Source organism: Centruroides vittatus, unplaced genomic scaffold, assembly GCF_030686945.1.
Source record: "Centruroides vittatus isolate TY-2023 unplaced genomic scaffold, ASM3068694v2 contig_357, whole genome shotgun sequence".
NCBI lineage: Eukaryota > Metazoa > Arthropoda > Arachnida > Scorpiones > Buthidae > Centruroides > Centruroides vittatus.
In genome coordinates this window covers 618,327-632,944 of record NW_027122180.1, presented here as the reverse complement: position 1 = coordinate 632,944, position 14,618 = coordinate 618,327, and the positions used below count along the sequence as shown (strand labels likewise).

The following is a 14,618-nucleotide window of genomic DNA, read 5'->3' as shown; positions in this document are numbered from 1 at the left end:
TTATACTTTATTCTTAGATAAATGCATTTTTTTGCATTGTTATGTAGTTTATTTTTAATAAAATTTTCGGCGTTGTTTTTATAAATTTAATATTTAAAATTCAATCTTAAATCTTAAATATTTTTTTTTACATTAAACTGAAATTTACTTAATATTCAAAATAAATAATTAAATACGAAATTTAATTTTTTAAGTATTCGAAATACTGTATGTTTAATTTATTAAAGATTAAATATATCGTATTAATAAATTAAATATAATATGTTTAATTTATGTCAGAATACGTAATTGATTTAGAAGTATAAATAAAGTCATTGAAAACAATGTGAAAGTGTTAATTTGTTTGCAGATTATAATGATAATAGGTCCTATATTCTACTTAAAAACTATTCAGAATTTATTGTAGTATTTGTTAAAACGATAATATATTTTTTCCCACTTAAAAACTTTTATATTTATCAACATTTAAAAATGATTTACTCTTTAAAATTAGCTTTGTATTGTTAATTATTGGAATGTACAATTTTTCTTTTTTGTAAATGTTTTCCTTTGAAAATTAACAGTTTTTATCATTTAAAATTACAACAAGTATTACATCATAAGCATTATTTTTTTATGTTTAAGTTATACAGAAGACTTAATTTGAATGCCATGCAATACATTGACATAATTTTACATTGATTTCTACAAATGACTAGACTATACAAAATACAATTTTAATAAATATTGTTTATAATTATTCAAATAAATAACAATATAACAAATATAAATTAATTTAAAATTAATATACTTTTAATAGTTTACAATATTCATAAAATTGTTTTAACGTAAAAAATATCATATAGACTATATATAAATAAACACATAGATTAGCGTTGGTTTTTATTTATTAATTGATTTATTTCCTTCTAAAATGACTGAATAAATTTATTTTTCATAAATTAAAAGCGAAAGTTATTAATTTTTTTACGATCGATTTTTCTATGTTAATTTTATATATTGTTTAATAGACCTGTACTGTGTATTTATAAACTTTTATATAACCTGATTAATGCGCTTAAAATTTTAATATAAAAGATTTAATGAAAAAAATTAAAAATGTATAACATGTAAAAATGGAAGAATTGCGAGTTTAGATCATAATATTTTAGGCTTATATTACATTTTATATATGTTTTTAATTAATTTAGATAAAATATTAACTTTTGCATTTATACATTAATTTCTTTTTAATTTAGTTTTTTTAATAATTTATTGGGTCTATAAAATAGAGTAAGTTAACGAAATTTTTTCTAGAATCCAGGAAAGTAAAATTCAATACTTTCTGATTTAACACAGTAATAATTTATTAACTATTTAAAGCATTTTTTGAGTCACTCTATTGTATAGACCCATTTTATTGTAAATGTTAAATCCAATTAAGACCCGTGAATTTTTTAAAGCTAAATAAACCGTAGAATTATAGGCTACACATCTGAACCATTAATTGGTCTTAGTTTTGGGTAAATTGTATTCATAAATAAAATGAATTTAAAAAAGCGCATTAAATGAACACCGTTTTCAGATTTGACGAAGTTCATTTTAAAATGTACAGATTTTAAGAATGATTAACGTTACAGATTGCACTCAACATACAATTAAAAAATGAGAAATAAGGGATCTTGTTTCATCCCTCACCGTTCATGAATACTGTAGACTTCAATTATGAATAACGGGCTCTCTTAAAGATGATTACCGGAGTAACTCATGATGTATTAAATTGTTTATGAAATTAATTCCATCAGCTCAGAGCCTGCAGACTAATTGAGAATCTGAAGAATGATTTGGGTCATCAATCCAAACGTTCCATGTGGTACATGTCTCCCAGAATCCTTTCTATTGGTATGTCTCCGATCGTGTCCTTAAAAAACAGCCTCTCTACGGAGCTACTGCTTATGGCACGCAAACAGGGTATTAACAGAAGAAGACGACCGAAACGAGTGGGCTGTCTGGGATACTTGTGACGAACATAGTCTCCCAAAATGCACTGTGCCTGATCTTGTAACATTTCTACCGGATGAATATCGCAAAGGCTCATCGTCTCTGATAACAACAGAATAATTAACAGTTTAAATTCGAAATGAAATACTGTATATAAAAATGCGTTTAAATTGTTTAACGCCATACCTGGTTTAAATAGCACAATAGCTTTTAAGCAGCTGCATTCTGTTCCATCAGGTGACAGTTGACGGAATCTTCTCATTATCTCTTGAATATAATGAAAATCGATAATGTAAGAAGTATCTTCCGTTTTTTGTTCTGCGGGAGGACGAGACACTGGTAATGTAGAACGGGGTAATGTAGCCAAAAGATCTAAAGTTACGGACCACTGCGCCATATTGAGAAGAAATAAGTCCTTCCAAGATTCTTCTAAGAGGATTACCTTTTTAGAAAAATAGAATAATAATTTAATAAGTGCATTATTAATAATAATAGACATTGCATAGACTAAATGAAATAGCTAAAAAACCAATTAAGTCAAAACGCTGTAGCGGACTTTAAAAAAAAATAAAAAATATGGGTAAGAAAATGTGAAATAAATCTGTAATCAAGTGTTGGCGTATCGTGACCATCCATTTATTAGATCAAGCAAATGAGTAATAAATTACTTGAGCAAGGTAGACAGATAATCTTGCCAGAGTCTGGGAAAATAGCAGCAGTCAGTCAAGTTTAGTTACTTGTCTACTTAACACCTCTAGATCGGTAACTCTATGCCATTCTGGCCAATAGGACTGAGATGCCGGATTGCCTGCGGCCAATCGTCTCTTTCTGTGTCGAGTGAATCAGTGCAGGGCTTCGCCAGTCAATCGATAGAGCGGCGAATGACTGGCAGGTTATAGGTTAACTATACGCCTCTACACCATGTGATCGCAGAATCGTCACATGTTTGGTCACACGGAACTGAATGGGAGTAATTTGTCAGATGATCATATGTGGAAAATATTACTGAGTTTTTTTAAACGTTTTCTATAGATGAATGATTTTCCTAAGCATATGCCACCACTATAAGGCTTCCGAAATGATAAACGTCCTGTGGTTTGTTAAGGTAAATTTTCAAAATGTAGAAATATAAAACAAAAAGAATTATTGTATTTGAATTTATGATTAGAGAAAGCAACTAAAAATAACTTAACTTTAAAATAGAAAGTGTAACAAAAACGAATTTCCTTCATTAATAGAATTAATACAAATTACAGGATTTCTTTCGCCAAATTTATTGTTGTAAATTAAAATAGAAGGGTCCATTCTGAATTATGCTGCATTATCTTTTATATAAAATTTTATAATCATAATCTGTATAACAATTAAACTCGATTATAAATTAAAACTTGCTAAATATAGGCGAAAATCTAATATTTTCGGTTACAATCCGCTTCTAAAAGCTAAATTGTGTAAAAAATAAAAACCGTTTCTAAATGTCTACGATGTAAAAGAAATCGGTAGCCGAGTAAAATCATTTTTCAAAGTACTGTACTTCTGTAAAATAGTGGAAAGCAGCCTGTAACGTTCATTTCCATATATTTTTGATGTAAATGTTTAATAAGCTGGAAACTGTATTTCTAGCGGATTTTTTCTTAGATTAGAATAGTTCTATAAATATTTCATAAGTTAAATTCAAAACATTGGACCTATTTCCTTATAAGAATTGGTGAAGCATTTGACGTGAAACGGAGAAACTTAGAATTGTAAGAGGGAGAAAGAAAAAATGTTAACGTTTGCTATGATGAATTACATAAATGGAAAACTATTCTCTGCTTGAAAATATAAGATTAAAATTAACGAACCTTGAATTTAAGAATCATCTATTTAATATCGTTTATTTAGAAAAATGAGGTTATTGCTAATATTGCATTGGCAGACTTAAGGCAAATGTAAATCTCATTTATTTACATTCGAAAATCAGAAAATATATTCAATTATGCTTACGAAAATATTGGATTTGTTTAATATAAAATATTATAAACTTGACATATGCATGTATTTGCTTTGATGTATAAAATTACAAACAAAGTCAGTCGACAATGTTTATTCTAAATCAAAAATTTTTAGTTGAAATTTATAATAATTAATCGGAGCTTTACGAACAATCAAAAATTTTTAGTAATTTCAAAAATTATTAATAGCGATTTCCTTCCCCTTTTCTTATAATTTCAGATTGCGATATTTATTTCCTTCCATGCTAAAAATTAAAATATTTATAGTCTAAAATAGATTTTGTGATAAACAAGTCGTTTAAAAAAAGGAAATAAAAATAATTAATAATCTAAAACCAATGGATAATTTTCATTTTAATTTTTAAAAGTCCATCCATGTAAATCATTTTTATTAGTTTAAAATAATCTATGATGAAGACAAATAAATACAAATGAATATGAAAATGATTCCCTATTTAAACTTACTTGGTCACTCTTAGATAACGTCTGAAATGTAGGCAAACATTTCACCCAACGAATCACCATGAAGAGGAGCCGAGCTGTAACTTCTTGCACCGTTTCTCTAGGGGCACCCAATGCCATATTATGTAGAGGTGATCCCGTATATATAGATCTTATTACACCCGCATTTTGTCCTCCATCTCCACTGGTAGCCGGACAAGCAGTTGCAATTAAATTTGGAGGACAAATGAGCGTATGAGGAGGAGGAGGTAAAGCTGGAAGATGCGATAAATGATCAACGATCTTAGAACCCGATACACCTATTCCCAATCCACCGATGACCCCGAGACCTTGTCCTAATCGAACACTGTTCCAAATAAGTTCTTGGGATTTTTCTGCGTTTAGGAGCATCTGCAAAAGACCCGCTGAAGAAGCACCCATAAATGCTGCGGCCGCACCCTGTTGCATTTCCTTGGATTGAGCGAACATGGAACTATCAGATGCGGCTCCTGCCGCTGCAGCAGCGGCAACGGCAGCGGCAGTTGCTAAACTCGTAGGTACTTTACTCATGTCGAAATGAAATTTGGAAGTGTATGTAGCTGTTACGTTTTTTTGCAGGTCGCTAGGATCTTTAAATTTTGGTTTTCTTGGTCCTCTTTCGTGTTGAACAGCTGAAACGATAGAATTATGAGTGAATAGCGTGACAATTATGCTTAAAACGTGATTCTCTACTAAAACTCTTAGGAACGAAAAAGTAAATTAAAAAAAGATAAGCAGTTATTAGTTAACATGCTTTTTAAAAGATATCTAAACATGGCATAGAACGCAAAATTCTCTTTAAAAATCAAATGGTTCTACTTTCATTGTGCATAGAAATTCAATATTAAAACAAAAATAACGTTTCAAACTGATTTATTATAATTAATGATATTAAAAAATTAAAGTTTTTTTGGAAATTTTAAAATTTAAATAATCCTATAAAATACTTTTTAAATGTAAATTAATTTTTAATGTTACTATTAATTTAAATACAAATTCTAAAGAATTGAATCTTGGCCTAAACCTTAACATTTAAAGCTTTAAGACTATTTATTATTTTATAAATTGAATTTTATAAAAATTATTAGGTATAAAGTATTAGGTCGAATTAAAGAAATAATAGGAATTTTTCTTCATTATAATCTTTTTTTTTAAAAAAAGTAAAAAAAAATTCATCCGTTTTATAGGCTAAATGTCTATTTATATATGAATTTTTATGTTTAATAATTAAAAATTTTAATATTTTAAAACATTTTATTGATATAAATTAATATATATTAAGTTTATTCTATAGAAAGTTCTAATAAAAGATTCAAAAGATGGCAAAGAAATTTAATAAATGGAAAAATATGATTAAAAGTGCACACAGCAATAAATTCAATAAGTTTACAGAATATTTGACTAAAGGTGACGAAATCCTCAAAAATCTATATAATCTTAGAATGTTAGGTTAGAAAGTATGAATTGGAAAAGGAGGGACGGGCCAACCAGCAAACTTTTACTTGTAGGCCTATCCCCGAAAAGTTGACAAATAGCCGTTGTCACGACTTTTGATGGATGACGCCCAGAGAACGTTTTTGGGGGAAGAAATAGGGAGGGTTGAAAGTTTTCGTCTCCCGATAAAGTTTGATGCATAATGGATGACTAGTACAAACAGAGACGTTGCATTAAAACGGGCTTCCGGACACAATCATGATGCCGAACCTATGTAGTACTACCTCCGCCAATTCTTGCATTCATTTGCTTATCGAATTTTAAATTTTGTTTAAGTTAATATGGTCTAGCTTTTAAATTAAATAGATTTTTCAATAATCTGAAATTCATTTCATTCGTTTAATTCGCTATATGCAATTTTGGTTGTAGGATTTAATTAAAGAAAGCGTATCTATTTGGACTGTGATATCTTTTAAGCGTTGTTATTTAATCGCTTACAGATTTCAGTTTGTACAATTTATGATTGAAATTAAATGAATATTTTCTTTTATACTGTCTGAATTCAATGTTTTGACCAGATTTTTTAATTCGCATTTTTTATATATAAAATAAAACGGGACTTGGGGGAAAATAACAATGATTTTTTAACAGAGTGATTATTATTATGCTGATAATATGACTGCATTGTTTTACAAGCCTGTATATCTTTGAATATATACTGTATATGCTTTATATAAAAATAAATTTAAATATTAAAGATATTGTAATATATTTTAAAATTAATAAAAGTACGCCAAATTTAAATCAATTCAAATAATGGTTTTTTTTCCTTTTAAGAATTTTAATTTCTCATTTATTTTATACTTTTCAGCTTTAGTAGAACTTACATATTAAATGTTTTTAAGTGCATAAAACAAAATTTTATTATTCTTATCGTCATTTTCAATAAGATTTTTAATTATTATAGAATTATACAATATTTTCTCTAAGTTAGATCTTTTAGGTTTCATCTAAATCAGACATCACTAAAATCCACAAAACCGATTTATTTTAGCTTTTTCTGTGTTCAAATCACAGTACAGTACTGTATATTCTAATAAAAGATAAGATAGGTCATTTAATTTAATTCATTAGTTAATTATAATACCTAATGGTGCAAGATTTAGGCCTACCTCAATCTTAACTCGTCGAATCATCAAATTACCTAATTTTGAATTTATTTTCTTTATTTTCCTTATATGGTGTATTGTGATTAATTTAAAAAATTGTTGTAATTTTGCTATAAGGCAGGGCAAATAATTTCAATTGATTTCATTGAAATGGCCTATCAAAATAGCTCTGCCGACATCTTCGTTAAAGAGATGATTTTTCGTTTTATGTTCTCTTAATTCTTGGAGGAGTTTTCCTACGAGGAGATTGAGTGATTCAGGGGTAGTCTAACGTGCAGTTCCACCCGCGAATTAGTCCTCCTAAAAGCCAGAATTTATCAAATGTAAGTATACTTCACATTGATCAGAGACAGGGTGTAGAAATTAGGATAAGAGATCCCTCTATTATTGAGAACAATAGTCATGGGAAGGGGAACCTCTCTCGATTACCAACAGATGCCAATTCCGCGATGAAGCAGACAGATGATCAAGTTATCATAATGTTACAGAGATTAAGATGATTGTATATCAATATTTATATTTAAATCTTCAAATTATACTTCTCTAAATGATAACGATGATGTTATTAATAATAATATTAATTAATTAAATTTGCATTCAGATTAAATTGTTAAAGATTTTAAAAGGAAACATTCTGAAAGTGTCGATCCATTTTAAAAATGGAGTTACTTCAATTTAAGCGACCGCTAAGTAAACTTACTTTAAAAACAAGCAAATTCGAATGCACAGAACGTGTTTATCCCGCTTTCAAAGCGGAATACTTATGTTGATCATTCTTCTATATTATGAACAGGGGGCCAGTATTAGAGCGATGGGAATCCAGAGGGTGGTAAGCATCGATTTCTTTGTCGCCTTTCGTGTCTCCTTACAGAAAAACATTCGTTTGCGTGTAACCAACCGACCAGATGACGTCAACGGACCGTTTTAAGTCCATTTGACTACAGGGTTCGACAAATCTATTGTTCTGATCCACTAAAAATTACCGTTCGAGCAAAGAAGCTCGGAAAACAAAGGGATACGGACGGAAAAACACTTTTGGAATTACGGATTATTTGATTAAAATGTGATTATTTTATATAGAAAATTAAAAAATAAATAAAAACCTCCACTTAATTTTAAAGCTCTAAAATAAAAAGCCCGCTTTATTAATCTTTAATTCGTTTTTTGATAGAACGTTAAAAATTAAACTTCCTATAGTTTTTCTAAAAATAATGCAGCGCAAACTACATTTTTAACTTTATTTTTCTATTTTGCAATTTTTTCCTACTAATTTTCTCTTTATTTATTCGTATTAAAAAGGAGCTAAATTTAATCGAAATCGCATAAGACCAAGTAATAACATTTTAACCTATAATAGCAGCACATGTGAATAATTTAAAGATTACAGCGAATGCGATAAATTGTAAACAAAGTTAAAGCATAAATTTATTCAAAATTCAAATAAATATAACCTGTAATAATATATAGTTTTATAACCAAATAATGTAAAAGCACAGTCATTATGTATCAGTTAAAGCGGATTTAATTTCGGTTATGAACTTATCCAAATTTGCGATAATTCATTATTGAATAAACAATCTCTCGTTTATACAATGTGCAGTTTTCAAAGGTCTGTAAATACCGTTCATCTTTACTCATATTCTATTTATAATAATCCCTAAATTAAACACCTTCAAAATATTAACTGGAATTAGGATAACATACGGTTAGTCACTGCTTTAAAACAAGGTTCGTGATGATTGTGTTGTAACTACTTTGTCTCTGGCCGATCTGCCCTAATCACTCCTTTGAAGTGCTTTACTTCTATCTCGCAGAGTTATCAAACATTGATCACGTGATCTCTTTCGAAAGGTGAGTACGTGACATTCGGTGACAAACAAGACTCCAGAAAGATGCCAGGATGTGCAAGAGAGTTGGATTAATCAGTGACAGGGTCCAGCTTATAGACTGTCACTGCTGCCTTTTATCTATGTCAATAGTGACTACTGAGTGCTACTTAAACGGATCGTATGTCCGATCTCATCGGAAATCTTTAGCAAAGGTCGTCCTCCTACATTCCGCTAGATCTTGCCTTTAGGCTTTCTACTTAGCTTTCCGACAATATTATGGAGAGAGATGATTTGTTACAATTACATTCTTAGTCTTAAGAAAATTCTCCTTCGCTACAAGAAGAAACTTTAAAGATTCCGAAAGGCAGGATTTAATACTCTCAAAAACAAAAATAACTTTGGGATTAACGTTCGACATATTATAACATCCGCATACAAGTTTATGAATTTTCTATTTATTTTAACTACAGGCCGTATTCGTATAAAAATGAAGTTAATGTAATGAAAAGCCAACATTTTTAGTCTAATATCTATATTTATAAAATGCATTTATAATTTTTCTTTTTAAAAATCATGCTCTAAAACATGAATTTTAATAAGAATAATTATTGTGAATAAATACAAATTTTATTACACTTATTTATTTATTTTTCGATTAGATAGTTCAATTTATATTAATTATAATTGAATTTATAAAGTTAAAAATTACGACTTTTAAATTATATATTTTAAAACATGACTTAAATTAGGCCTAAATCAATTTTTTGACACTAAAACACTAGTATAATTTTACTATTTTTATTAATATATAAAAATTGCAGAAAATGATTATCTATTTCTTAAGTTATTTAAATTATAATATAATCTCTTAAGTTAATTTTAAGTTACTTACATCTAAATCGATAAGTGTTATTTACTATAAGTTAATCTAGCAATTTGCGCCTTATATTAACTATAATTTACAATAACATTGTGTAATTACTAGTGTAACAACACACGTTAACGTATATAATTTATACAGAAGTAGTTTTAAAATATATAAAATTAATTTATAAAATGAAATTCTCTTCTGCATTCAGTTAATTATTTTTAAAAAAAAGTTAGATATTCTTTAGATAATATGGATTTAAATATTAAATAAAGGCAATTTTTACCCTCTTTATTCATGCAAGCTTCGAAGCACTTCTTTAGGCGACAAGCCCTACATTGGTTCCTATGAGTCTTGTCGATAGGACATTTGCCCTTTAAATCACCCTGAGCTTTACAGGTATATACTCTGTTTCTATGTATGCTGCGCTTGAAGAAACCAGAACAGCCTATGAATAACATCTGCCATTAATAAATGACGTAAGTATTAATTAAAATAACATATGTTAGATAGCATAAAATATCACGATAAAACGATAGGAAAGGAGGAAAAAAACTTGTAGATGAATTTATAATTTTTGTCCATCAATATTTTTAATTATAATTTAATTTAATAGAGTCTAGAAAAGTTTAATAATCTGTCTGTCGGATGAAACCTTCTGTAAGTGGGAGAATGTCATCTCGTATACAGCTGCCGATCCAAGTTAACAGTGTAATCAAGAGTTAATTGTGGCGGATAAAGAAAAGAGAAGGGGCCATTCCAATATTTCTAAAAGACATTAAAATCCGAGAAGCCAAAAATCCATAATAAATAAAAGGGTGGAAGATAAGTGAGATGGAAAAAATAGAAAAAAAAATCAAAAAGAATTTTTTTAATGAATTTTTTAGTTCACAAAATCTAGAGTATTTCGTCAGTTCTTGTTGTTACATTGAAGTATGCGCTTATCAAACTCTATCATTTATGGCAATTGATGATCCTGGAGTATTTTTTTTATCGCTTTTTACTTAAATTAACAAGATTCTTACCTGCAGAATATGTTTTTTGAACAATAAGTTCGATTTATGTCACTTTATTTCAAGAATTCTTCAACAATTTCCTATTATATTCTTCGTTAATGGCAATTAATATTTACATTATACTCGGAAGAAGTAATAATTATTACCTTAAAATATATTCTTGATGTAGGTTTTATTGTCAGTTAATATACATATATATATATATATATATATTTAAATACCGATTTAAAATGTTTGATTTATCAAATATTCAAACAAATACTTGTATTTTGTATTGAACTAGTTATTTTAAAATCGGTATCTTAAATTTTCGAAAATAGTGTTCTATTCGGTTTTACTCGGTTAAAAAAGGTTTTTGTTTATAAAATTTTCTCCATTGAAAGGGATCAAAGGATCCTCAAACCAACAAACAATTGAGAAATATTGTATTACACAGTTAAATCATTTTGGTCGTAGATAGTCACGAACCCAATAAAATCCTCGTTTTTACAGTGGATTTTTCCATTTTTCACTAAAGTATTGATATCATATTAATCTAAACATAATTAAAATATTAAACTTTGTTCAAAATCAAGCATTTTATATTTTATATCAATAAAATATACGCCTAGGCAACCATTTAACTTTTAACACTTAGGCCTATTTATTATGTTAATTTTTTTAAATTTCTGACATTCCTTTTTTTTAAAAATCTTTAAATATCCAAGTAAACAATATAAAAAATTATACTGCAGATCTTTTGGCCTACATAATTAAGGCTTATTTAGTAAATTTAATTTTTTGAAAGGAGCATAAATAAGATGAAATGATTATGTATGAGAAATGATTGTTATAATCTTATATGTAGAATATTTGATTAAAATCTTCGAAATATTACAGTAGGAAAGAAATAGAAAGCAATAAATAAAATTTTATAATGGAAAAAATTTATCAAAAGCTATTATTTCTGTATTTTAATAACTTATAATAATAGATAGAGCGCCATATTATTAATATTAGTTATGGTTAGTAAAGATTAAAATTAAATTGAATAAATAAAAATATATGTGCACTATATTATCGTTTTATTATTATATTATAGAATATATAGAAACATATTTAAATTTTAACTTAGACATTTTAAGCTTAGATTATATTATCTCACGCTATATCATTAATTAATTATTTAGAACTCTTATTTAATTTTATATGTAATTTTATGAATAAAATAATGTAAGTTATCTATTAAATAAAAGTAAATATATTAATGTAAACAAACATTTTAATTGAAATTTATATAAAAATCATATCCTGAACGTTCTGAATAATCCAAATTATAAATACTGCTTACATGATAAATATTCTTTTATTGAATATTTCTGAATAGCAAAACATTATTTCAGTAGGAAAATAAGTATAAATATAATTATCTTATGCCGTTTAGGTAATTAAGCAGGCCTATATTGTAAAATATAGCTTACAAAATTCAAAATATCAAATGCAGAATCTCAAATTCTAAGCATGAATTCAAATTCGTATCAAGTGTAAACTTAATATTTGCCTAATAAAATAGCATTAAAATAATTATTATTGTAATTTACATAATGTATTATGTGATGAATTGTACTGAAGAAGCGATAAGGAAAAATATAACGTATATATTTTAGATGAACACATATTCATCTAAGGTAAGACGGATTAACTTTTTGATTTTATTACGTACAATTTTTGGTTTGAATTTTAGATCGCAGATTCGGTATGCGGTGATAAATACATAGAAATTTAGGCTATACCTATAAACTTAACAGTTAAACGCCGGAACCGAATAAATTAATCACGTAAAATGTTCTTCTTATTAATAGAATTACCAAAATTTTAATATTAATAGACCTAGGTAATGAACCTATATAATTATAATCGATTTTATAGCGTATAATATATTCATTTTATAAATTATCACATTTGTTTATTGTTTTGTAATATGTCAATGCTCGCTTATAGGCTATATCAAGAACGGAATTCTAAAACTGCATAAACATCATTAATGTGGTATTCCTCAAATACTGTATAATTAAAAGACTTGTTTTTATCATTATTAAATCGATACTAGCAATGTTCTATTTGTAATATATCCGAACACCTTTTAATACTGTAAAAATATTTAAATTTTTTATTCTGCTATAACTATTACAAAGTGATTTTTACGAATTTATTGAATATTCTGTCTTTTGGAATCGTTCTCATCTCTGATGCCATGTTTAAACGATGCAAATGCCGTATAGCTTACTATTAATAATGAAGTAATCCAAGTCATAAATAAAATAATGCTCTATTATTGTTAAAACGATAATGCGAAAAAGTAAACATCTAAAAATAAGCTTATATTAATATATTATTTTTGTAAATATATAATTTATCGTATTAACTGTAAGTCAAAGGATATCGCATAATTTGTAAATTAAAATTTACTATATTAATCTATAAAGTGAAGATTAATTAACTGGTATAGCATCTATATTCTAATTACATTTTTATACAGTCAACTTTGCATAAAGATCTAATCACCGATCAAGACAATTTACGTGTAAATTTTGTATTTAATATCAAGTAAATTTGTTACGCTTATATTTTTATGATAATTTCCTGTAAGTTAGTATAAGAATATATTTAAAAAATAAATACTATTAGAAGAGAATAAGAGTGAAAATATCATCATCAGAAGAGTAAAATTAGACGTGAGACAGCCTAATTTTACTCTTCTAATGATGATGATGATGATACATATTTAACTTATTGCTTATATCTGGTATAATCAATATTTATACAATTAACTTCATAAATTTTAATATATACTTTAAGCATTATAATAGGAAATTTTGGCGATATTTCATTTGAGATCAATAAACTATTGATTGACGATTCAGTATTGTTTACTTGATTGAAGAAGACAAAAGATCACTTTAAGTCAAAGTTGAGTTGCGATTTAATCAGTATGGCGATTAGTTTGTTATTTTAGCGCAAATGCTACTGATACTAAATCAAATGATGAAACAAAATATAAAAACTTAAACAAACAATAACAACATAGTATATATTTTGCAAAAATATTACAATAAGAGCCGTGACAAAAATAATAAATATATTAATCAGTACGCATTAAAAATTGAATTTTGGACATTTTTAAGAGTCATTATGCATACAGATATTGTACAGTACCTGAAATGAAAACATTTTAGATTCGTACTGTGCTGCTAGATGAGTAATAAATGCTATATTTGCTATTATTAAATAATAGATGTTAGATGATATTACATTATAAAATTCATTTCAAAAATTGCGCTAGGCTTAAATATTTCTTTTAATTGCTTTATACAGCCAGAAATATAAATTTATTTCATTTAATTCGTACAAAAATACGCATTTTATATTTATATATAGAGACAGAATTATTTGATTTTTGAAACTATTAAGTTATAAAGCAAGTCGGAATCGAAGACATCGTACAGATTTGTTAAGAAAGGAAAGATAATTTATTTATCAAATTAAATATTGTTCTGCTTTTAAAAAATTATGCAAATTTCCAGAATTTTCTTAAATTCTTTCAAATTGAATTCCAATATCACGAATCATATTCTCCACTTGAAGACTGTCTTAAAAACTAAAGCAGATTTTTTCGCTTTTCGTAAGTTGTTTGTTCCTTAAAAACCGTAATAAAGTTGTCTAAACAATGGCATTAATCGCTCGTTTAAGACTAGTCTAATAAGTTAAAAATAACTTATTAACAAAATTTTAATTAATTATATAATAATTTTGACTTGAATTCGTGACAAAGCTTTAATTGAAAAAAATTTTCAAGCAGTTGCAAGCTT

The 14,618-nt window shown here is 27.0% G+C and overlaps 1 protein-coding gene across 2 annotated transcripts in view; it reads right to left on the bottom strand.

The window, feature by feature from the left end:
* Positions 1 to 805: 805 nt before the first annotated feature.
* The window catches only part of LOC136974810 (nuclear receptor subfamily 2 group E member 1-like), a 53,906-nt gene continuing 40,093 nt past the window's right edge, over positions 806 to 14,618 (bottom strand). For both annotated transcript variants that reach the window (XM_067269758.1, XM_067269759.1), the window contains 4 exons: positions 10,041 to 10,202; positions 4,440 to 5,086; positions 2,167 to 2,422; positions 806 to 2,082 (listed from right to left, as the gene is read on the bottom strand). In XM_067269758.1, coding sequence (XP_067125859.1) covers positions 1,832 to 2,082; positions 2,167 to 2,422; positions 4,440 to 5,086; positions 10,041 to 10,202 — 1,316 coding nt within the window. In that variant the 3' untranslated portion in view covers positions 806 to 1,831. The remainder of the gene's footprint in view (positions 2,083 to 2,166; positions 2,423 to 4,439; positions 5,087 to 10,040; positions 10,203 to 14,618) is intronic.